This window comes from Neodiprion lecontei, chromosome 4, assembly GCF_021901455.1.
Source record: "Neodiprion lecontei isolate iyNeoLeco1 chromosome 4, iyNeoLeco1.1, whole genome shotgun sequence".
NCBI classification, from domain to species: domain Eukaryota; kingdom Metazoa; phylum Arthropoda; class Insecta; order Hymenoptera; family Diprionidae; genus Neodiprion; species Neodiprion lecontei.
In genome coordinates, this window is record NC_060263.1 from 14,090,690 (window position 1) to 14,116,452 (window position 25,763).

At 38.0% G+C, this 25,763-nt stretch overlaps 2 protein-coding genes and 2 long non-coding RNA genes across 13 annotated transcripts in view; 1 reads left to right on the forward strand and 3 right to left on the reverse strand.

The window, feature by feature from the left end:
• Positions 1–7,876, reverse strand: part of LOC107223907 — an 82,286-nt gene extending 74,410 nt beyond the window's left edge. For 5 of the 6 annotated variants that reach the window (XR_006903669.1, XR_006903670.1, XR_006903671.1 and 2 more), the window contains exon 1: positions 6,994–7,875. Coding sequence is in view for 2 of the 6 variants with exons in the window: in XM_046736222.1 (XP_046592178.1) it covers positions 6,994–7,709 (716 nt within the window). In the remaining 4 variants the exon portion in view is untranslated. Of the gene's footprint in view, positions 1–6,993 lie in introns of all 6 variants that reach the window. The other variant, XM_046736223.1, reaches the window with a different exon arrangement.
• Positions 7,877–8,923: 1,047 nt separating this feature from the next.
• Positions 8,924–17,695, reverse strand: LOC107220040 (phospholipase D2). 4 transcript variants are annotated; one of them, XM_046736219.1, is made up of 17 exons: positions 17,456–17,695; positions 17,035–17,137; positions 16,715–16,911; positions 16,267–16,627; positions 15,958–16,078; positions 15,411–15,834; positions 15,079–15,314; positions 14,626–14,893; positions 14,359–14,521; positions 14,024–14,272; positions 13,674–13,950; positions 13,387–13,607; positions 12,626–12,862; positions 12,312–12,552; positions 12,006–12,212; positions 11,815–11,937; positions 8,924–11,723 (listed from the first exon to the last, which is right to left on the reverse strand). In XM_046736219.1, the coding sequence occupies exons 3-17, from the start codon at positions 16,902–16,904 to the stop codon at positions 11,622–11,624; spliced, it is 3,420 nt and encodes a 1,139-aa protein (XP_046592175.1). In that variant the 5' UTR covers positions 16,905–16,911; positions 17,035–17,137; positions 17,456–17,695; the 3' UTR covers positions 8,924–11,621. The 4 variants fall into 4 exon arrangements, with proteins under 4 accessions (XP_046592175.1, XP_046592176.1, XP_015513924.2 ...); XM_046736220.1 differs by having other exon boundaries at positions 17,035–17,388; XM_015658438.2 differs by lacking the exon at positions 17,035–17,137.
• Positions 17,696–18,038: 343 nt separating this feature from the next.
• On the forward strand, positions 18,039–22,592 carry LOC124293820. 2 transcript variants are annotated; one of them, XR_006903672.1, is made up of 3 exons: positions 18,039–18,139; positions 18,350–18,544; positions 22,101–22,592. It is a non-coding gene; the product is annotated as an uncharacterized LOC124293820 (long non-coding RNA). The 2 variants fall into 2 exon arrangements; XR_006903673.1 differs by having other exon boundaries at positions 18,106–18,243.
• Positions 18,369–19,408, reverse strand: LOC124293821. Its single transcript, XR_006903674.1, has 2 exons — positions 19,227–19,408; positions 18,369–19,109 (listed from the first exon to the last, which is right to left on the reverse strand). It is a non-coding gene; the product is annotated as an uncharacterized LOC124293821 (long non-coding RNA).
• Positions 22,593–25,763: the final 3,171 nt, after the last annotated feature.

A 25,763-nucleotide genomic window follows, 5' to 3' on the forward strand; every position in this document is an offset into this window, starting at 1 on the left:
GGATTCGATGCCGCTACTCCGGGCAAGGCTAGCGTAGCACCTTTCTAATTGTACCTGAACTCTACGATGCATTCGCAACACTTGCATTCGAAGGACGCCGACAAAGTTTCACCGTCGATAATAACTCTTGTCGAATGTACGATATAGACAGGCGCAGATACCTTGTGGGATTGTGTGTACTCTCGACAGTTGACTGTACGGAAAAAGAATTCGACCAGCTGACCGTATCGCATGTCATTAAATATTAACACATTTCTATGCGCGCGCGCCCTCGTCAAGCTTTTAACTACGAACTGTGAGGCCAAATTTTTACTGCCTTTGACCACCCGTTGAATGACCGAGAACTTACCGTGAGCACAACGAATTGGCACCAACCCGCGATGAAAGCTGAAACACAATTCCGGAAAAGATATTGCGAGATTTTGTTGTGCGTCTGGCGTGATTAACACGCCTCGATACGAGTATCTTGACCTTTTCTAACTTCCGGCTGATGTGCTTGGTAGGTTATGGTTAATACTGCGGAAAGGATAGGGGTATTTTTCAGAGAAATCCGAAATCCGAAATCAGAGAATCCGAAATTAATTCTCGTCGTGCCAACCACGTATTCCGAACGGACGGCATTCTCTAATATTACCCGATTCGGAGTAAAAAATTTAGAAACTAAATGAGGCTGGAGTTAGTAGTGTCGACATAACGAAACATCAGTTAAAAAATCATTATTGTACAATTTTAGGATGACTTTCGGGGAGTCGGGTTTTCAAAATGAGAGCATGTTTTGTTTATCATGCTTTACTAAACTTCAGATATTCCTGAAGGTGCACAGTAACAATTTTTTCTCACAATCAGTATGCGTCGTTAGTCACGTTACTGACTCTATCCTCATAAAACTAACCTACAGACAATTTGACTAAAACTCAACCTTATTGTAGACTGTAACTCAACTGAACTACATTTTTCTCAACTCAAAACATCATTCGAAACGTAATCTCAAATTAACTAAACTTTCAATTAAATGTAACCTTCATCTTAACTTAAACTCAACTAAAACGAAATCTGAACCAACACTCAACTCGACACGGCGCAAACTTAATCGCAAATCAAATCGTAACCAAAATTCGCAACCACAAAATCTGTATCGCAGTCGCTAACTACATCGGTACAACTTGACTCAAATCTCAATCCACAACGCATCAAATTTTCTCAAAATTCTCAGATAATTAATTACCTATTCCGAAGTATTCGAGACGTACACGACAGGCGACGCTGCAAAACACACCACCGCAACTCGACCCTACAAAGCGGATTTCGAGCACTTTCCGACATCGTAAATCCAAAATGGCTATCCATTATACGGCAAGCCTTTACTTCATTACTATCGAAATTTGATCGCGAGAAATTATGCATCATTTACCATTTCACAACCACCACAAAAATGCGCCAACACCCTCAAAATCTCTTGACACCATTTTTCGCGATCTGCCAAAACCAAAATCGCTATCAGATTCTACTAAAGACGTCTCTCGCACGCAATCGCCAGAACTAGTGATTCGACAATCTCTCGATCTGCCGCAACGCGGATCTTTGCGCCACCTGCTACGTCACGTTACGCGACGCAAGAATCCGCAACAATTGATATTAGATCAATTTTTGAAATAGCGCAATTCGACGCCCGCCTATTTGATCATCGCAGAGCTTAGCGCTAGATCGCGATTTCGTCCGCCGCGCAGCCTCATGATGATCCCTCTTCGCTCGTCCATCTTACATGAGGTCGAAGTTGGTAACATTACCATAACGATGAACGTTTAGGAAAAATCGTTACTTCGCAATATTCAGATTGTCTAAAATTTAGTAAACATTAACAAACGAAAAATACTTATATTTTGTAAAGACAACTCCTCGTAAGTCATTCTAAAATTTTTAAATAATGAGTTTTTAATTGATGTTTCGTCAACTTAACGTTACCAACTTTAGCCTCTTGGTTCTTCGCAAATTTGGCGGTCAGCTGTCGGCGGGGTGAAATCGGGGAGAGGAATCGCATCCGCCGTGGGTACCCGCTATGCAGGGATTTTCGTTGGCTCTCTCTCCGCAGCCTCGACGTCCTTACTTCGAAATTATTGCCGTTCGCTATTTCATAAAATAGCTGAAATGGTCGCCGACTCTTTGCTTGGTGACGACGAAACTCGAAAAATAAAAAGACACAAAAAGTCTTAAACAAGTCTTACTCGCTGCCCTCTACCGTGCCCATCTCGGGATATCGGATACGTGACTCCGGTTCTGGCGCTCTTTCGGAAATAGTTCGACAATCGATACCGTAAGACCTCTAATTTTGTTTCCGCCTATGTTTCAGAAAGCCGTTTGTGGCGGACATTAAAAATGCCACGTTACAGAAATACGTCGATTTGCATTACACGTATTTCTTTCAGAGGCTGTTATTTTGTTGTAAGATTAGGTCGAAATGATTTTTCAATTATTATTATTTGTTCCTGCGATAAGGCGAATTCTACTGTACCGGCGAGAGCATAAAGTATAATCGAACACATGTTCAACGGGGGCACGCGTGGTGCTTGAGATCTAAATATACGATGTGAGAGATGCGATTGAATTTGGAAACATCGACGTGACCAATTTTTACACCAAATTTGTGCCGACATCGATCAAAGCAGTGTCAACCGGAAACTAGCACTGCGACAATGATATACGTGATAAATACACACACGAACACACATCTATACTGTGTGGATCTTTATCACGGAAGAGAAATGCTACAACGTTCGGGTTGTAATTGCTCCGGAAAAGGCGGCGCATGTGTGCAGTATAATAGTAGCGAGAACGACACGTCGCGTGCAAACGATAAGTAGGCAGATAAGTGCAAGGACAAACAGGGTGTCCAGTAACATCAAAGCATAAAATTCCTGAACTTTTTCAGAACCACAAGCTGGGTTACCCGGAATATATACTATATATTGAATAATTTTTTCTTATGGATGGAAGTCAAAAAAATTTCTGTCCGTTTCGAAGAAGACTTTTGCTAACTGGATAATAAGTATAAATTATCTTTTATTATAAGTGTTTAGTATCAAGTGCAAACGCTTCGATGTGTGAGGTACTATTTCCAAGAGGATAGATTTGTTTTATTTATTTTGTGGTATTTGTTGCTTAAAGCAGACAACATTTCTCTACAGCTAATTTGAGTTTTTAGGAAAAAATAATTACGTGGTATTGTACAAAAATGTTAAACCAGAGCGACTATTGTTAACTTTGGAACAAGTTCAGTTTCGGATATTTCGAGATTAACATAATATGAGAAAATGGAGGAGAGGAAATAAATTCCAAAAGAATAAATCATAGAAAAGGTTGCAATCGTAGGAATTTAACATTTATGCGTCTATGGCTATAAGCATGGCTTGATGTCGGTGGGAATGCTGTAAAAAAAAAGCATGTCTAAATTTCAAGAGAGGATGCATTGGATATATGTGGCGGGTGGATGTACAGGCGATGTAAAAATAGTGACGAGAGTGAGAAAGGGAAAGAGGAGGCGACGACGGGCTCGGCGGGAGCCATCTTAGTCGGTGTGTGAAAATGTGAAGGCAACAACGGGGCAATGGGCAACGGGCAACGTGGAACAAGGGCCGTAGGGTGTACAGTCGGAGGTAAAATATTTGGCTGCTAGGTCGGTCGGCGGGCGTACGGTACAGTAGAGCGAGAAAATTTGACCCCTCTGCGATTACGTTAACGAAGCGACGCGACGCTACGGTGCGGTGGTGCGTGAGCTGCGATACGCATTTAAGCGAGGAAAGGAGAACGATGCAACGGAGTATGCAAAAACGGAATGAGGAGAAATGAGGCAATACAGAGAAGACAAAGAAAATAATAAAAAGGAAATTAAAAAAAAGTAGACTTCTGAAGAGGGCAGAGGAGGCATCATACCCGAAGAGATTGCGGAGTTTCAGGCGTGGCGAATTCTCGACGTTGCAGGCTTGTGATAAGATATTACAGATATTTGACACGGGGTAAAAAAAAAAAAATCAGCAATATTTGAACATTTTCGGGAGGCCTGATGTCTGGCTGTGCCTGCCTACGCGTTGACCGTTCACGATGAGCTTATAAATACATGCACGTAGCACATGCATGAGTAGATTCTCAATGCACCCGCCACGAATTACCCGCCACGAATTAATCAACCAACGACCCGAAGTCCCGATGCACGAGCAAATATACGTCAAATGTTTTTTTGCAGCTGTACAAATTACATGTTACGTTACGTTACGACCATGCATAAATATATCAAGCGAATCGTCAGTATTAGATTTAAACATTTCTGTGATTAACGTTTTTTTTTTTTTTTGTCAATAGAACTTCAGCTCGTCAAGCTGCAATGTGCGTTTCACGTACACGTTATACGCACGCTTCAAAAACAGTTAAGGAATAACATTGTGGGTATTAGGTGGATTCGGTGTATATATTTTCAATTTTGGTCTGGACGACGACGAATGTGTAAATTTGCGAGCAATGATCCCTGCTGTAACACGATTCTGCCATTACGATTCCTGTGTAATTTTTTTGTTTACTGCTACAAACTTTTGCAAAGTTCACGCTGGTTTTAATCGCCTTATACCATTATTATCAATAAGGAGGCGTAACGCGCAGACACAAAGCCAACAAAAAAGTGCTATTATACCCGTTAGGCGCGAAACGCTGTTTTTCCTGAACCTCCCTTCATTTTCCAGCAATGAAACTTTCCGTATTGTCTTCAGGTGCGTTTAAACTCATGAATTTTGTAGTTTCATTGACTTTACTGTCCTCTTCTGTTCCGTAGTACTTGACGGCCATAGTGCAATATTTGGTCTCCAGCCGGAGGCATTGACTTGAGTTAAAATGAGCATACCCTGAAGTTTCTTTTTCACTCTGTATCTACACGCTTCGGAATCGGTATCGGTCAATGTTCCGTCTAAATATAGGAAGATGGTAAATGTGAACGCAAGATTAGTCACCGAATATCCCCTGTCCATTGCGATATCATTGACGTGTACTCGTGTGTTTCGTACATATGCGACATCGACACGAGCTTGCACTCTCTCTCTCCCTTTCCCTCTCCGTTTTCCTTTTCCACTCGCTCGCCCTCGCTCTCTCTTTCTCTATGTCTATGTCTCTTTCTCCCTCCCTCTCTCTCTCTCTCTCTCTCTCTCTCTCTCTCTGTGTCGGTGATTAAAACAACTTGCTGCAATTGTATGTAACAATAAAACCAACGACACGTCATCAGTATTATATCATCGAAATGCTCGTCAATTTCAAACAAACAGAAATGCAGATCTAAGAATGTGTATATTATTAAGATAACCAAGTCGGTAAACAAAATTGGGTACATGTGTATCGAGAAGGTACTATACAGCAGCAGCGCATCCCACGTTGTTGACACTTGTTATTGTAAACAGTTGTTTAATGTCGGGGAAAAGAAATGTTTGTCCTCCTGTCAACTTCGTTTTCGACGTTTTTATGAGAGAGACACAATTGAGAATGAAATAGAGAGTTGAACAAAGACAGCGGCATGACACACCCAGCCGAGAAAAGAACGACGGACTTCACAATGCATACAATATAATAATTGCAACGACTTGCAAGCACCGGAGCAGTTTCGGTGTAAATATGAAGAATTGAGAATAAGAAATGTTTTGACTCAGCAGCGCTATACGAGTAATAATTATTGTTATTACAGATGACGGTGTTGCGGTCGTTTGTACGCGCCGTAAAATATGAAGAGAAACCGGTTGGTTGTTGGTTGCATAGCAGTACACTACACGAGATATCATAGAGGGCCGCCGCTGGACATTACGATATAACAGCAAGGCAGAAGTTTTTCATCTCGCTCGCCGGTTGCGATTTACTTCTTCGGAGATATTATTTCCTTGCTCACAGGAATACATGTATCTGTTGTTTATTTACCGTTGTCAACCTAATCTTCCCTTTACGGGGTTCGCCTAACCAAGATTTCCACTCTCGCGTATGATTGTATTTCTTATTTATCCATAGATCTACCGATCAATCAAACGCTTAGCTCCCGCATCGACACATTCGAAGTAACACATTCCAAAATTTACGGAGCCGAAACTGCGTTCAGTCACACCGCAGCTATATCAACGTCGCTCGCCCGCAAGGAACGAATGATTATAATGTATGTGGCATTTATATATACTATTCGCGCCTGTTTCTAAGCGTTGAAAACAAACCGATGGAAAACGTTGAGCCATCGTTGTTTCTTTATCCCGTGTACTAAAATACCACAGCACACCTCGAAGAGTCCAGTAGAGTGGTGTATATCAGCAATTTGTAAATTTATTTGTTTAATTTGTTCGGTTCTTAATGTTTCTTCTCTCCTCTGGCCATCGTACGGTGTTGTAACACGCCGACCAGAGAAGATGAGAAGAGTGAAATAAGGAGATAGATCTGATAATATTTACACGTCCAAGGAGGAGCGAGATACTTATACCCACGCAAGAAACGGGATTTGAGAAACTTCGGGCTATGTCCGGAAGTGTGTTTTCCAGTTGCGCGGCCTGGAGGTGAAGAGGAAATCGAGCAAACGCAAGCGTAAATACAACTCAAGGACCCGTTTGAAACTTGAGAGACGATGGGACGACGCGACGCCATCGCCGTGTTTAGAAAACGCCGTGGGGAGAAGTGAAGACTTTGGAACTGTTGCTGCGCCCTTTCCCTTTCCTGGCTTACCCAAATCGCGGGGAAGGTACCCCGGTCGTTCGATTATTCCGACACCGTTCCATCATACGGAAAGTCAAGTAGGCGAAAAATGTATACAGAAACGCAGAATTATTGAAACCGTTGTCAGAGAACCACGAGGCGAACGAAACTAATTTATAAGGGCAAGAAGAAACTGGCATTAGATGCTCGCATTTTCAGACCGATCGGTGTACTTTTGGAGTCGTCTTTAAACGATCATGATAGCGAATAATCGGGTTCTCCGTTGTCAACTGAACTCACCTGTCGGAGCTTTCCGAGCTATCGTATCGATCGACGCATCGTTTCTTCCCGCAGGGTCCAACGAGGGTATCGTCCGCTGTTCTAATTTGTCCTTTGAAGGTGGTGTTGCCAACCCCCGTTGGCACTTTGTCGATACTTTTAACCGCCGCTCCCCTCTTCGGTTCGGGGATGATAACACCGCGAATCGCGTCGCCGTTAATCTCCCCAAGCAACGCCGTTCTATCATCGACCGAGCCAACAGTTTTTTTCCCAACAACACTCATAGGGTGCAAGAGAACTACGAGAGTCTCTTTCGTTAGCGGTTTCTTGTGAACAACCATGGTCGTTGCCGAAGAACGAAGGGGCACATCATCATGGACACAACCACTGCTTATACTGCCACCTCTGCTAACTTCATCGTCATCGTCGACGTCGTCGTCTTCCTCGTCATCACCAGCATCACGATCGTCGTAGTCGTCGTCGTCGTCGTATTCGTCATCATCGTAGTCGTCGTCATCGTCATCGTCATCATCATCATCACCAACATAAACATCACGTTTCTTTTTCTCGTCGACACTCGCCCACGAGGTAATATTATCACTTTCCGTAACCCGAACACCTTCCTTATCAATGTTTATCACTACATCGTTATTATTACACTTGTGTCTTTCTTTGGGCACGCGATTTACAGTGCCGAACTCGCTCGGCGCCTCTTCACCGGACGGCCCGTCTGCCATCTTGTAAACGAACAACTGCTGATGCTTTACCGCTGAGCCGCCGGTACGCGATGCTGGTGGTGGTGGTGGTGGTGATGCCTTCTTTCCCTTTCTTTCAATCTCCTCGCGTACAGCTACGGAGCAGAGCGACCGTCGCGATCAGTCGCCCATGTTGACTGGAATCATGACGTCACCGTGCAAGACGCCAAAGCCAGCAAACCACCCCGCCCGGCGACGCTCAGCGAGACTACCGACGCGCCACCATATGGTCAAATTCCGGCTCGCGGCGGCGGTGTACAAGCGACATCTCCCAGCCGACTACGAACTAACGTAGAATTTTTAGTTCAATTACCACCGGTAAATGTTTAGCAAATAAGGAACTTGCAAAGGCTTGTAAGTCGAAAGAGCCGATGCTCGCAGATTTCGTGTTGTATTCCCCGAAATAGTAGGGCCCTCTGAAACAAAATAAGATTTTGGAACTGATGGCGACCACATGCCGGTAATCAATCACGATACTTACAATCTCGAAAGCAATTCTCCGCGGTAATTGTACTTTGCACAGTCTATTATCGGTTAGGTAAATGTAGATCGGTTACCCATAAGCATTTACCGTCGGGAATTGCCCGGCTGAGTTTTCATAAGCTTTTATCGGTAACAGTCTCACATACAGATCTTCAAACTTGTTGGATTGGGCGGTGACTCGTTAGTGAGACATCGATGTTGGTTCCCCCCTCAACCACCTGCAGCAGTGCGACCTGAAGATAAGCCAATCAAATCAGCCGGATCCTATATCTATACGATACCCCAATGTGACAGCGTAGACAGAGATAGATAAGGAACTACAGTTAGGGCCACACCAACGATGACACATCCCACCAACTGAACATACAGTTACTCAATGTAAGATCCACAGATTTCTATACACAGTGGTAGCTAACAGCATGGAGTAAGAGGGAAGTAGGCCAATCTCCATGTTACAAATCCTGCGTTCATTTTTAGATCTTTATAGTAGTACGGTATTCTGCCACTCACAGTACTGATGCACAATATGTGGTCGACTAACAGTGACGGCGTATGGGGTTTGTTTACAATGCGTTCGAATGTCTACCGCAACAGGTTGTGCGCATTTGCACGTTGCGAATGACTTTGTCAATGTTGGTTTTTTTCAATTACCTGCACGCACCACGTATTACAAACAGCAGGCATTAAAATATATTTTTCTTGTCATACGTATCTTATCAAACAATAACTTATTTCCTTTATTCATTATACAAATTAATTGTTAACGGGTACTTGTTTGCATTCAAGAACTTAACCTCACGTTGTGCACTTCCATATAATTATGAAACAATCGTCGAGGTTTATCATCTCCACGCAGTTATAAACTCTTACATAAATATTATAAACTCTAGTGAAATAGCTCAATTTGTGGCAAGAACAGTTATTTTTTATCGTCAAAAGAAGTTGAACTCATTAATTATCAGACAAACTGCGAATCCTTACCTGGGACACACATTTCAGACATTAATACATAAATTTATACCTATAGTATCGACTAGTAATGCAGTGGAAGAGTGCTTGTCTCTTGGTCGTCTCAGCTCAAATTCCATTACCGTTCTTTTTAAATAGTACTGTTAATTTTTCTGGTGTAATGTTTCGTTTGTATATTTGTATTTTTTTTAAATTGTTTTATTATGTGAATGTACATACACCACGAGCATGAGGCTCTATGAGGTTATCTGCAACTGTATATCTATATCCACAAAACCCTAGTACGACAGCGCAACTATTGGGCAGACGAAGAACACAGTTTGGTCACACTACCGTGTCCAACCCCATTAACAATTGACAAGTATTAAAATTAATTTAAAATAAGTAAAAAAAAGAGTATACAGTGGAAAAAATCGGTACTTAAAATAATTTATAACGGAATTTTTTTTTTTTTAATTTTACAAAAGTCGAAAAAAATAGTGAGTATGGAGGGCCCACGACCGGACCGGTCTTAAAAGTTGTTAAAAGAACAATGGTTTGAAATAAAAAAAATTTCAATCGAAAATTTCAAATCGAAAGGGACACTCACTTTCAAAAACACGATTTAAAATTTCAAACTCAAAAATCTTAATCACAAACACTTTAAATATTATTTTGTTCTATAAAGGCCATTTAAAAACAAAGATTTAAAAAAATGAAACTTTAATTTGGACCATTATTATTAAGAAAGTTATCAACAGAAAACCAAAAAAGAGCGATTTTTCGGAAAATTTGGTATTTTTTTAACAAGTAATCAAAAAATCTCAAAATTTACCAGAAAAGCTGTTATTAGGCGTACTAAAATGTATCAAAAAATTGAGGAAATCAAATATCAAAATTTTTCAAACCGTCTGATTTGGTGTAGAATGACCCATATATATGTCATATGTATTCTCGTGATCCGTAATTATATTATTTAGTTATAATAATGTGGAATAATTATTTATAACGGAATATATCAATAAAAATTAACATTTTCTAATAGAGCTAAAGTTAGCAGCCAAACAAGCTAAGTTTTTTTTTGAGGGTTGACTTTGGTGAACTTCTGATTATCGGTTGAAAATTATCGTACAAGAAATTCCTTTCACTAATTTTTATTATCATGGATATATATAGATTATAGTAGTATAGGTTTTGAAATAAAATATCAGCCTCCTGTATTGAAAGAGTATGCGCAAGGAATTTTTGGCAGTGGTAGGCAAAATCTTTGAAAGGTTTTTTGCACATACATTTTCATCACAGGTTAAAATTTTTTTTCAAAGCCTATATCATAATCTAAAAATTGGTGAAAGGATTTTCTTATACCACCTTAGTCATTTACATGCAGTCCTGTTGATCTCAACACTGACTTTAACATATAAGTTTAAAGCCAGTGCGCTTGAATCAGGACTGGTTGTGCCAGTAAAATAAACAATGATTAAAAAAATATTGGGGTCTCAGAGATCTCATTGCGTTAGTTCTCTTTTTTATACATGAAAAATCTTTCCCACATCTTCCATAGTTTTTTTGCGAAAACTAACATCGGAATCTATTTTTTGAATTGTTAAATTTTGTCTCAGAATTTTGTTCGAGTCGTAATTGCGCATAATGGTGTGTAGAGTAATAACGTTCCAAAGTTGGCTGGGATCTGAGTGACCCCGTGTAAGTAATGTAGAAATTTCCATAGATGTAGGTGACTAGGGTTAAGAATTGAAAAACCGTTTTTGACCAAAATTTCACCAAAGTCTCCCCTTGAAGAGGCAAATCAGTTACTCGTTTTATAAAATAATAAATGAAAAACTGTACAGCACTGTCCAATTTTCAGGAATAGTTTAACACACTTGACTGCTGATTATCGCCACTGGATTTAGTTTCACTAATTTTTACATATCGTACATCATTTTCAGAAAACACAGTTAAAAAAAGAATTCCCAAAACGTTCCGATTATAACTGGAAAATAATACTGAACGTTCGTCAAAAACTTCATGTCTATATTTACAGCTAGGTAATACCACTGATTAATGCAGTCCATAATCAGAAAAACAACTTTAACCTTCATTCACATTTTGGGGTGATCTGCACCCCATAAAATATTTAAAACCCAAGAATCTTTTCAGGCCAAAATGTCTTGTCTTGTATGGGTGGGTTGCGATACACCCCATACAGATGCTATGTGATTATTAGGAAGCAGTGTGAATGAAGGTTAAGTTTTCAGTAACGCATTAAATGATAGCTGTGAGAATTTTTCAAGACAACCAAAGATATCGTAAAACAACTTATAAAATGTCTTTAATACTTTTACGGTCGCTGCCTGAAATTGCACTTATGTACAGCTAAATATTAACGATCAACCTATCATTGTTATACATAGATATATTTTTCTACATTTTCATCATTTGAAAGTAAAAGAAACCCAACCCCTCTTATACCCATAATGACGTTGGCATAATCCCTTCAACCGTGCCAACATTAGGGGTGAGTACTTCGTTGCACAAAAAGTTCAGGGGTAGATCCACAAGGTGCCCCTTCAAATATAAAAAAATACATATATATTGAAACGATCTTGATGGTTGGAACAAATTACACTGCATCAATAATATTCAATTGTACCCATACCTTAATGTTGGCCACCAATTGCTCGGATTGAATAGGGTCAGACAAACAAAGCGGAGTATCATCTTGATATAATTTCAGCATGGAAAAGTTGACCACAGTATCGGATGGGATGCAATTAAAAACCTGCAATAGGCAAAAAAAAAATCATTACTTGAAATTAGTCATGCAAGTAAATTTTTATATTGCCTTACTCTTTCAAACATCTGGGTATTTAGATGACTTCTGGCGCACCAAATATCATGATAAAAAGATTTCTTCACTGGGTCCTCTAAACTGATTCCCTCTTCCGAATCTTGTATACCTAGATGTTCTTTGAAGAGCTGTTTGCGCAAGGAACCTCCATATTTACCACATGCAAATGACATGCCATTCATTCGACCATCATCAAATTCTTCATCCTGTACAATAATTGATGGTCTCCAGAATCCGATTTCGCTAATTTATATACATTATTGTAAAAGCATAGACGAATCAGATATGTAGTGAAAACAACTCACATGAATTATAACTGCAATTTCGCTATCCCTGGTAGCTATCATGCTTCTGTCATTAATGTTTGCAGAGCCGCAAATCACTGTACAATCATCAACAATCATTAATTTGCTATGAACATAGATAAGTTCTGTCACCAACGAGCCATTTAGTTTCGAATGATTTCTCAAGCCATGAAATGTTATGTACTCGCTGGGATTTGGTATACCAGCTTCCATCAACCGAACCAGAATGGCATCTTTTCCTCTGTAATTCGCATGTTCTTGGATTAAAAGCTGGGCTCCTCTTGTTAGAACGATTTTCAACAAAGTTCACATACCTTGATATGGAAGCATAATTCCAATGCGTTATAGCACGTAAAGCTGTTCCCGTCGTACCTCCTACTTCCCCCTCAAAACCAGGCAACAAAGGCATTACGACAAATACTCTGAACACAGAGCCTTCTCTGTAGGCTCGTATTATTCGCTTCAGCAGCGTTTCGCCAATACGATTTTTCACAATGTCACCTTCCACTGAAGCAAGTGATATGAAGAACTGATTCTCTATATAAATGTACCTAAAAAATGTAGGGGCTAATTTATAAATTGCTGTGTACAAGGAAGTGTTTTTATCCACAACAAACTACAACTCAATTTAGTTAGAATTCTTTAGCAATGAAATGATCATAGAAGGTTTCCATGCAAAAATGTAATTGGTGATTGTTTTGAAATTCAAATGAAAAGTATTAACATGCAAACGCCTAGTATGAAACGAGCAGTTGTTAATTAAGCGGTTACCAAGAAGAATTGCTTGAAGTGAAGTCGTTCTATCTGTAATTCCTCTGCATGATGAAATGTTCCAACGAAGAAACAGTAATATATTCGTCAGGAAATTCGAAAGCTATAATTTATTCATGCTAATATGAATAATCCATGAGAGGAAAAATTTATTATAGAACTAATAACACTGTGCTAACCATATAGTTTTTGAGCTTAGTTCAATCCACAGATGGTTGCCACAATTATGAGATTATCTGACGTTTCTTCAATTTTAATTCTAAAATAATCAAGATAAATCAAATAATAATTTATAGTTTCTCACCTTTTAGAATTACTTATTGCTTGGATGTAAGCCTCGTGTATGCTTTGCTCCACTGTGTCTGGTTCGAGAAAACCCGCGGACCATGAGCTGACAGATCTCAATACTTGGCATCTGACTTTAAACGTAGCACTGGACTGTGTGAATGGAATATAGCTTCTGCAATCGTTGTAGGATTTTGGTAAGAGGAACGGATAACTCGAGTTCAATTTTGCTTTCTCTAGCTGAAAATAAATCAGAATTTTAAGGTTCATTTTGGGAGCAATGAAATTTTTCAGTATGCTGCTCACCTTAACAGCATTCCATCTCTGTATAAAATGTCTAGCGACATCCCTAGCACTTGCACCCTGAACCATTACGCCAATGTCGTGCCAAGGCATTCGCGGGGTTGTGCATCTATCCACTAGATCTTGATAAGGCATGTCAAGATTATTAAAATCTTTTACTATAAAATTTGTATAATCTTTGCCAAGCCAAAGTTTAGCCCCTCCTGACATGCCAAAGGCAACGTCAGCAGTATCACATGTCATGCCCTCTCCATCTCCATATGGCGTTTCCAAAGTTGCGCTGAAAGCAGGAACAGTGATAAACAATTCTTTAGTAATAGATCCTAAAAATCTGTGAAAGAAAATTAACTTACTCGTCGACTTGGTCTTCTTCATCACTACTCCCTTCATTTGGATTATACACCATGTTTATCCACTCCTTCCTCTTCATCCTAACATTATACCTCACTTTGTCAACAGTCATTTTTGCCATATCGAAAATATTTCTTCTCTGTGACTCTGGAGTGTTGCATTTCACATAATCTACCACATCAGGAGGGGATAATAGTAACGGATCTCCGGGTTTTAATTGCGGCAACTGAGATTCGCTACTCATTGTTGGCCTGTAATTGTCACAGATGAGAATATAACTCGTTTCAATGCAGAATTTGATTCTAGATTCTATGGTATTGTCACGTGTCTGACTTACAAAACTGGCATCGATTTTGTTGTAGCCATAGCTACGGTGTTTGCTGCTACTGCCAAGGGTAACAAAATGTGTTTGTGACCCTGCAAGTTTTTTGTCGGTCTACTACTGGTACTCGTCAATTTTCCTTTTGTCGGAATATAGATGCTAGACTGATGAACAGAACCTGCAAAAATAATTTCTGTTTACCTTGTAAATGTGATCTTCTCATTTTCATCAACTGTCATATCTTTATTTAGTTTGTTTTTATTGGCAGGATTTAATACGTGCCTAAATCTGTTAGCCTGTGTTCGGAATTGTCCCATCGTCCGTAACATAAGTCAATTCCACCTAAGAATGCAAGCGCTTGATCTACAACCACAATTTTCTCATGATGCGCCCATAGAAAGACTCCAACTCTCGCATGATCAGGATGTCTCAAGACTTTTATGTTCTCCGGACATTTTTCAACAAGCTTCTGTTTACTGTAGAAACTATTTATACCCAGTGCCAACTCAACCTCCTTGTAAATCAGGACGAACACCTTTACACCTTCCATCTACGAATATTTTCAAGTGATTTGCTAAATACATTCTTGAGATGTGATAAAACTGATGTTTGGATACTAACTCACCAAGTCTGTATTCCTATTTTTGTAGATACAAGCATAAAAATGTATCGCAAGTTTATATTTGATAAGTGAATCAGATAATTAAAATATCAATCAAGCTGCTATATACTTACAGCCTTTCGTTGCAAAATTTTATCCAGTCTCCAGTGATCTCCATCGATTGCTGGTCTTTTCATAAATATTTCTGGGGACAACCACCAATCCGCGATAAATATTTCTTCTTTAGCTCCCTCCAATGCATCGGCTACAGCAGACATATATCCGGCTCCATCGACATACCAAGATGCCAGCATCGCTGGTCGATACGGAGCAAACGATTTGTGGGGATTATTCTGTACAAAGGGTTTCCCTAAATTCAAAATTATCAATCTCGTTGAAATTTGTAAACCATCTAGTACATTTGCTGTTTTCTATGAGCTTGCGTATCAACTAAGATTTTATTCACCTTCGTTGTTGGCTAACTCTTGGATGAATTCCATCCATTCCTTAGCTTTCCTTCTCGTCCAACATTTGATAACTATCTGTCTGCTCAAATTCATTATCTGCAAGCCATTTCTCAAGCCTGTGGAATACATTCCCGAACTAACTTCGAATCCTTGATCCATCAAAATAACGGACTTTATTCTTCCATCAGCAGGCCTGATATACGCGATGAACGTGTCTTTTGCAATAAGATGTCTCGAATGCCACGTCCCGCATATAGATGTGCAAAAGTAGCTACACCGAACGCAGCACATTCCTTCTAACAAACCGCACATATTACAGCCAGTTTTAGAACCTGATCCAGTTCGTTTCATGACCAATCCTTCTTTTCCGTTTAGGCCCAAGTCTGCAATGAAGGTAAGGTGCGATACTTCCAGAAATGCAATCTGTAATTCGAACATCTTGATAATTCAGCTTTTCATTTTATGCACCTCTTTGTATTTTATTTTTATTTTTTAATGAGTACTCTCTACTGTGCAAATTATTTTGTTCATTGTGAAAGCAATTACAGTATCTGGGTGACGTTTGTAGATTTCAATTTGAAGTAGGTTGTCAAAGTATTCCTGAAGTACTTGCATTCTGTGACTCAGTTGTTCGTAGGGTACGAGGCCATCCGGTTTATTAGGAAATCTGTAAATAAACATTATTGGTAAATTGCAGCGGTAATCTTACATTAAAAATCAGAATTGTTTAACATATAGACCATTTCCACCCTCTTCTCAACATACTATTCATTATTAGATACTTATTTCTAATCTTTTAGCTGAAAATAATCGCTGTAACTGAAAGCGACGGCAAATATTTTAAACCTCTCTCACCTGGGCAAAGCCCCTTTCATTCGGCCTTTTTGACCGACTAATTCATAATTTTTAAAACTGTTCCTCCTTTCCCTATGACTTTTAGTTGGAAAAGGGATATTCAAACTAGCTCTGTAGATTTTCAGCTGATTGTGCAGGGTCTGTATATGTTTGTATCGTTTCTTTATCGTCCATGTAAATATCCCATGCGTAAACTGAATTGTGTATAAATTTGGGTTCAATGGATGCGTTGTGACACTGCGTTCATTGTCAATGATTTTCACTTCTATTTTAACCCCAGGGATGAATATATTGCGATCCTGACTATTGAATTTCACCGCTGTGGTGTAAATTGTCGAGAACTTCTTGAAGCCTACGGGACCTGAAAAGATGAAAGATTTGTATGTAAGAATTATCGATTTCCCAGAAACCTAATCAGCTTACAAATGATCAATGCACCAAGATTCACCTCTGTTGTCAGGCTCCGCTTCTCCTTCCTGCATTTGCAGCACAGCAGCATTCTGATGCTCGTCCAATGATACTTTGAATGAATCAGGGATTCCCAGGTAATCATCGTACTCAGAATCAGGAGATATGGGACCAATGTGACTAACGGTTCCGATGTCCTTAACATCGGTTACCTCTTTGTCATCTGACATTCTAAAGCTATATTGAATAATTGAATCAGAAATTTGCCATTAACTATTCTTCAATTTTGCATATATTGTGGTAATAAATGAGATCGAATTTAAGGATCATTGAGTATGATTATTTCAATACTCCAAATACCATTAACTATTACTCCCTGGTCTTGTAGATCAAAATTTGTCCCTGTTCTGCGTCAAGTGAAAATAAGTTTAGCCACAAATTATGGCGCAGGTCTCAACGTTATCTGGCAAGAAATCATTCGTGTAAGCGGAAATCGGAAAATAAATAGACGTCTTCGGAGGGCGTGGGCGTATTAACAATAGGGTATATGTCACTTTTGGGTTTACGAGGTTAGGAATGGTCGTAACTTATTCTACATTCAATCTCCACTAGACTGCTCATATATATATACCACCGGGAGTGAAGGCAGTTATCTTGGAAGAATGAGGATCGTAAAATTTATCATAACTAATGTATCCCATTCCCGATCATTGCCTATAAGCAGAGAGGAGCCAGATAACGAAAAGAGAAAAGGAAATAAGTCATCGTTTTGCATCCTTACCCAGTATTTAACATCATCCATATAATTTTCCATAGTTTAAAACTGACGGTTGATTGTACACTTTGCCAAAACGTGGTAGATCCAAACTGTCGTTCAAACAATTTTGTAGGACCAGCCGCACCAATGAATCATGAAACTTTCCGTCACACTTCTCAATAATTGTGTCAGTGTTTAATTGCGCTCTCTCCCACTTTGCCATGTTTTTTTATGGGTGCTAGGCTACAACAAGACTTAAGGCTAGATTTTCACGGGCGGTACAAGTCGCTCATGAAAACCGCGTACGGACGCAGCGGCTAAATGCAGCGCGTAAAAATCCACACGTGGTTGGGTCAGTGGATCTCAGTTATGTTTGCATTCAAAGAATTTAAAAACCTAGGATTGTTATTTGAAAGTATGAATAGACGCAGAAAAAGAAGAAGTGAGAAGGAAATTGAATAAAGCGATAGCAATTGTATGAAGTAAGAAAATAATCTGATTTATTCTCATTATTTTAGAACTGTGCGTTTATGCATGAGATGCTTTTTCATACGTTTATTGTTACGTTCCGAGTCGATTCTGATTCGCTGCGTGATTTAAATTATTCTCCTGACTTACGTAGTTGGTATATGGTAAATCTCGGGAATCCGCTGATCAGCTCCTCAGATCTTCTCGTTCAACTCGCCTACAATTCTGAGAGTTCGTTAGGTAAGGCTCGTGCCAACCATCACTACGCGTGATTGAAATAATTATTTATAACAACACTTGGGTTAACTACACATTTATTAACAATCTCCTTCTAGTTCTCAATGGTAGGTTTACAATTGTGGTACAAACTGATGTTAATCACTATCGCAGTCACAAACTGTTAATAAGTCTCGGAGGTTCTGAATTAATTATAATGTGATTTGATTTTAGGATTTCGGTAAAGTTCCGATCTGCTCTCTATGATGTCTGAATCTTCTCCTGTGTTCTCTATGATGTCTGAAGTTCTTCTCTGCTATTCTGTTCTCTGGAAGGGTTGAATTGGAGGGAAAGTAGGAGGAGTTCAAAAGGAGTGGCGGTTTCTCGCGGGTCTCAGATGATTGGTTAAGGATGATGAAATAATTGGGGGTAAGGTTTCTGGTTAGTGCATGAGATCTGGGTGGCGGATTAGCGCGAGGTGGTTGGTTTAGAGAAGCAAGCGGCGAAGCGCTAATTGGTCTTATCGTCATTAAAATGAAGGCGCTATCCTAAATTCTGAGAACAAGGGTTTCTTTCTCTGTGAGCTATCCATGATTTCTCTTCCCACGTTTCCGGTGTCTCGTCTACTCTATTATCTATTGCAGGTGTTTATTACTTTGGGTTATTACGGTTGAGATCATAAATCAAAGGTTTTATGTGAAAGCTAATGTTGAAAGGTATAACGGTTAAATGGGAAAAAATATATATACCATATATGTTATGAATTTGACTGATGAAATAACGGTTAATCTAGCGTATGAGAACTATCGATATATGAATTTGGACGTTACTATGGTAACTATGTGTGTTGGTATCAATCTACGACTATTGGTAAGAGTACGTAAGACTCTCTTATGGTAACTGCACGCTGGTAAGGTAGGGCGCAGAGAGGGTGCCGCCGTGGATACCGACTGGCACGTAACATTATTACCGCATAGTCTGCACGTGGTCTGCACTGAAAATATTGCAGCAATGAACAATAATAAAAAAGACACGAATAGTTGATTTATTTCAATGCATTATACGTATTAAGATTCCAGAATAATTAGAATGAATTAGATTATTTTCATACCTCAAACAACTGGTATCATTTCATTCAATTTGTTTCTCGCGTCTTCTTTTCCGTCCGTTTGCACTTCCAATTCACAATCCTAGATTTTTAAATTCTTTGAATGAAATCATAACTGAGATGCATTGACCTAGCCACTTGGTTTTGACGTGTCGCATTACGCCGTTGCGTCCGCCAACGGTGCGGCGCTGTCGCGGCAATTTGCCACAAGTCTATGTTTGCCACCCGTGAAAGTCCAGTTTTATAGAGATAGGAGTGCACGATCGGCCTGCTTAAGGGTATGTAGTACTTCTACCTTTACCGACCGAGCAAATTCACCCTTATTCTTAATATATTTGAAAAACAAATGAACCGGACTGCGTCAAATTTCTACTGTGCATCGCTCTTTCATAACGAAATTCAGCAAAGTTAATATCTCGAAAACCATCACAAAAATGTGTGGTTTCTTGACACGTGGTACTATTTTCACATTTCCCGTATTTCTGGGGCTATGAAGTCCATGGATAAGATACTTACTACCATTCCAGAAAGAAGAAGAAGTAAAATGAGCCATCTTCAGGTGATTTCATGCTATATCGAAGTGAGCAAACAAGAACTACAAATTATAATATCGTAAATAAATTACGCTTAGCTGGGCATTTCTTGGTTGACGTAGTTGCCGCCGCACAAAATGGCGCTTCGGTGATGCCTCTCGAATTCTCTGCGCGACTGGCGGTAGCTTTATCTGCTTTATCTATAAAGCAATGAGATTCGAGAGAAAGAAAATAATTTCTCGCAAAATTTCGTTTTTCATTGAATCCAAGTTGTAACTAACCCGCCTCTATCCCCACGATGGAAACGTACCCCTTGATATTTCTTATTTTTAGGAGTGATATTTGACAGTACTGAAACTCCACAAATATGGGAATACGTAATACATTTTATTTTTCGGCTTCTGACATGAAAATTTTTACTAGAAATATATAATGAAAATTATCGAGCGAGGCGGCAGAGACAAATTTATATCGTACAATCTGAATTGTAGGAATGAAGATATTAGAAACTTTCATTTATATGATAATTTTTATTTTTTATATGCTATGACAGGATAGAAGATGTTTATGAGCTCTCTATATGGGCCATTTCACAAAGAAACGACCAAGCCAAACTGATGGGGTCGGGAATTTAAGTCATATATTTTTTTTCTGAAAGGATATGAGTTTGGAAATATACTCCTAAAGGGCGTTTTTAGTTGCCACCTTCGTTTGGACCGTTCGGAAAGAATCACTTTCGGTCAATTTGAAAAGTTTCATATTCGAGGCCAAGTTTCTAACAGAAATAATGGATATTTCAAAAAAACATCAGGAACAAAAAGGTTTTATTTTTGAACGTCGTTTCAAGAAAAAAATATGTGGTATCATAAAAACTAGAAGAAACGAAAATAATCAATATTTTTTCGCCTTCTGAAAATACGCCATTTTGTATTTGGAAGAAACAAATCTTAAATTAATCTTTGTCAAGTTACGAATGTTTCAAGCCCTCATACACCACGGATTAACGATTTTTGAATTTTTTACTTATTTAAAAAAAAAAAAAAAAATCTCAAATAATATTACTACGAAATTTAAAAAAATTTTTTTTCATATATTATTATTATAATTGAATATTTATTTATTATATATTCATTATTATACATTCTTAAGCATTACTCGTGAAAAACATGTTTTTTGTGAGTAATATTTGCTGAAACTCAATCACTAAAAAACTTAACTGTTGGGCAACTTATTTACCAAAAATGATATTTACGAAAGCGGAATAAATGAGAAAATTGTAATTAATTGACTCACCGAGTATATATAATGAATTGTGATTTGATTGACATTATCATTTTTTTTTTTTTTTTTCGAATAAAATTGGACATAACTAGTAACATTTTACTGTTTTTTCAATATACCAAGAAATTGATAATCGAGTGAAAACGAATATCTTTTATATCTACTCTTGATATATTGAAAAAATAGTAAAATGTTACTAGTTATGTTCAATTTAATATAAAAAAAAATTGACAAATGTCAATCAAATCACATTCTGCCCAAACGAAGAAGGCAATTAAAAAATCTCTTTAAGAGTATATTTCCAAACTCAAAACCTTTCAGAAAAAAATATGTGACTTAAATTCCCGACTCCATCGGTTTGGCTTGGTCATTTCTTTGTGACATGCCCCATATACTCTACACCTCAATGCAATTATGCAACCAAAAACTTTGAGTGCTAGAGTAAATGTCAGAAAGACGTCCCCCGTGTAGGACGAGATCAATAACACAGTGCGTCATAAATAAAAATAATCAAAAGCAAAAACATAGAAAAACTCAAAATAAATCAGATCAATAATAAAAGACTCCGGCTGAAAGTAATTAACGAAAAAAAAAAAAAATTCAAAACATCCAGAACAACTCAAAAGCAGTAACAGAAGCAATTATAAATAGGCAAAACTTATATGAGCAAAAAATAGGCGTGGACATATACGCGGTGTGCTTTCTTGACACCCGGTATATTCGCGACTTCGTAGCCTAAGCTCTGTCTCACAGTATTCGGTGTTATTCGCTATCCTTTGTATGGATTTTATTTCTCTCCAAGCGAACGAAATATCACGGCTGTAGCTCCAAAAAGTCAACAAACGCTCGATCAAGGTGTATCATGACCTTTGTCTCATATTTTCCGACCACTGTTGTCTCCAGTTCGAAATTTCCAGAGCGCAATACAAAAAAAGAGCCTTAAAAATTGAAAATTTTTAAATCCCTCACCATTTTTAAAATAATCACAAAGAAAAAAAACGGCCAGGTACAATAATAGCTACATTTGTATACATATTGATAAGATTTTGTTTTTTATTTTCAGGTAACCCTTCACAGAGATATCAATACCACGATAGAGGGAAGATTTTTATATTAGTCGTTAAGTCAAGGCCCATATCTTTGTTAATTCTAAGAAATTTTTTAATAAAAATTTATATGAAACAAGTTTAATACACACTTAATAAAATACCAACAATCCGACGTCTTTATTAGTTAGTCATCCCTCTGGAAAAAATTTTAAAAAATCGGTAATTTTTTCGGCTATCACAGTGACGTTCCCCCTTAAATTGCTAAATATTTTCTCAATCGAACTGTCGGAATATCGAAAACAAACCTCAAAGTAAGTACTTAAATGGTTAGGGAGGTATTTTTGTCATTTTAAGTGGGTAAACAACAACTATGAACGAATTTGTATACGTTAGCCACATGGCCACCAAGAAGTTAAATCTAAATGCGCTAGCTGCACTCACAAAAGAAAAAAAAATGAATGTAAAAAAATATCATTCGATCGAAAATAATATTGCTGAGGCGAAAATAATATTGAAAATATTTGCCCCCTAATTTTTTGAAAATTTTTGATTGTTACAGATATATCTATTTATATTTCCCGTAGCAAAGCAAGTAATCTACTTTAAGCTTTAAAATAATAATTTGCTACGTTTTACTTTTTGATTCTTATCTATGTACACAAGTGACATGTTGTTAATTATATTCTGATTCGTTTCAGGGCACTAAGTTTCATTGGCTTCAGTGTAAAATCAAAATTTCTCTATTTAACTTGAGATCAGTCTTCTTATTTTCACCTGAAATCATGAAGGTCTGAAATGCAAAAAAATACTGTCTCTAATAGGATTTTGCAAAAGATTGATGGTTACAAGTATAACTGTATAAGTATATCGTGTAGGTCTAGATATAAGTCGAGTCTAATTAATTACACTTCCGATTGCTTTCGGACGTTTTCATTGTGTTTTGCTCTTTTTTACTTGAAAACGGAGTTTCATCTCAATTTACAGACGATCCATTATATCGATAGTCTTTTATGCGTCGTTCTCTTTGAATGCACTTTGATTTCGATCGGAGGTGTCTGCAGATACTTTGTTTTGTGGTGATTGTTATTCTTCTTTTTTTTCCAATATCTGTATTATTGTCTTTTAAGGATGTAAATGCCAATGATTTATAATAGATGGTCGTCTACACACTACCCATTCTAAGTGTTCTAATACCCTGTCAGTTGAAATCCCGCGCATGCATTCAAACTCAATCAGCTAATAACTTTCCCATAACAGTCACAAAAATAAATCAGTAAATAATAAAAACTAAGAAACGACGAATAAACTGCGTAAACAAGATGAAAATATACGTATATATCTATAAATTTGTTTGACCAATATACAAGTTTTCTAAATCTCTTTTTGGGTACATGACCGTGTCTATGTCTACAAATGATGTGTCAAATACTTGACAGAATCTCATGCAATGCCAATTCAATATATTTTTGTCATCGTTGAACAAACAATCAGCGAGTAATCCATAGCCATAAAAATATATTGAACTTTCTTCAGACAAAGGGCTCACAATAAGTGAATGAGAGTTGAAATAAAAAATTCAAACTAAAATGAAGCAGGATGAGTAATTTGATTGGATGTACAACAGAATTTCAAAAACTACTCATTTCCATTGCTTACTACATACTCACAGGTCGCAGTTCTTCAAATTCTGATTTTATTCGTACGTGAATTCAACTAAAACTGATGCATTAATACTGTAAAGTGCTTATAGAATTGTGATAAACTCAGATTCTTTTAGTTTAGTCAGAGTGAATCTCGATTAATACGTGATTTGTTCAGTTTGAACTACTATAGTGGCACTTCGCAATGGTAATTATGCTCTGTAGGTATCATCCACAGCTTTTGTGACGCTAAGTACGGTAGAGTTCGGGTCGGTAACCGACTTGCAATTACCATTTAGAGTATCTTGAAAATTAGTTCCAAAATCCTACGGCATGTCAAAGGGCGCTACCAAATGAGAAACACGTAAAACAAGAGTGTGGATTTTCTCAGGCGCCTTTCTGCAGCTAACAGCTCTGAATATGAAGGGCGCAACTTGCCGCAACTTGGCGCAACTGTCAGTGACGCTTAATCGTAGATGTTGTTAGTTCGAATCCCGTTACGCTGCGTATGTTATATGTGAATGTCGTGCGGCAGACATCAGGGGCCAGCGTACGGAAATAATGAATGAACGTGTTCATACCTGCCTATAAATGCAGCGCAGCGTCGTTAATGTGATGACACAGGATACCCCCAATTATTAAAATATCCGATCGACACTTCGACACTGACAATTTTTTATGCGCACTGGGGAGATCTTTCAGACGAATGCACGTATACTATGCACGCAATGAAAGGAGCGCACTTTCCGACGATCGAGGTATCATTATCTTATCTCTTGCATCTATGTGTGTGTAAGTAGCGCTGACGATATGTGGATGAAAAGAAACATGCGATACTTATCACCCTGATTTCTTTCGCGGCTGGTCGATAGATAGCCACTTTATTTAAAAATTTTACTCTCCCGACTTTCTTTCATTGTATCCGAATATGATAGGTACTGTTTTACGAGTGCATGAGGGTGATTACAGGTATACTGAATCAAGTACCTATAACAATGTGCGTGTATTCTTTTCCACTGAATGCACCCGAGCACATAATTACCTATCAGTTAGTTTTAATCAATCATATATGTATTCAGATGCACACATACAAGCAATTCACTGACAATAAGAAGTGAAACCTCGGAATTCTGCAACTTATAATATAGTAGGCGCACTGTTATGATATTCAAAATATAGTTATTCTGACCTATTTTTCGCATCGGTACTATATCCATGATTGGAGGGTGATAACGATTGTTATTAATCAAGAAAAAGAAGTAGACATCTTTAGAAATTTCCAACTCTTACCCCACCATAATGAACGAGTTACTGCGGACGTTGTAAACCGCGAACTGTAAGATGTCACTTACAATTAGTTCCCAACGAATAAAGTATATCCGATAATGATGAATGCGTAATAAAATTAGGCTGCAGTACAGTATTTAACTGAGTAGAAGACAATATTGCAAATCCTTCGTGACAAATGTCCCAGGCAATACGCATTAACCCATTACAGCCCAGAAAAAAATGGGTCAGATAACATCAAACTAACTATTCCACTCATAGTAAAATGGAAAAATAAAATAGACATACTTTTTCTTATGTCATTTACAATTGTTTATAAAAAATTATTTAAACAAATTATGCTGAAAGTCGTTATTTTGAAACTGATTACACTAATCGATTTTATGGGAAAAATTATGAAGGAAATCTATGTGACATTTTTTTGTCAGAGTTCAATTTGTTAGTGTCATAGTTTTTATAATGGAAAGTATGAAGAATTGTGAATATATTCATCACGATTTTTCACTAACCAATTGAACTATGACGAAAACATGTCACATAGATTTTCTTCATTTCCCCCGTAAAATCGATAGACGCAGTCAGTTTTTCAAAAGAATGACTTTCAGTACAATTTGTTCAAATAATTTATTATAAGCAATTGCAAATGACATAACAAAAAATACGTATATTTTATTTTTTCCATTTTGCTACGAATGCAATAGTTAGCTTAATGCTAGCTGACCCAGTTTTTTCCTGGGTTTTAATGGGTTA

Bases quoted from the DNA above. Each gene is read 5' to 3' on its own strand.
- LOC107220040 (XM_015658438.2), bottom strand. The intron at 16,079-16,266 runs GTGAGAGAGGTT...GTTTATTTACAG, and splicing joins ATGAAAGGGGCTTTGCCCAG to ATTTCCTAATAAACCGGATG. The intron at 11,938-12,005 runs GTAAGGCAATAT...TGCCTATTGCAG, and splicing joins ATACCCAGATGTTTGAAAGA to GTTTTTAATTGCATCCCATC.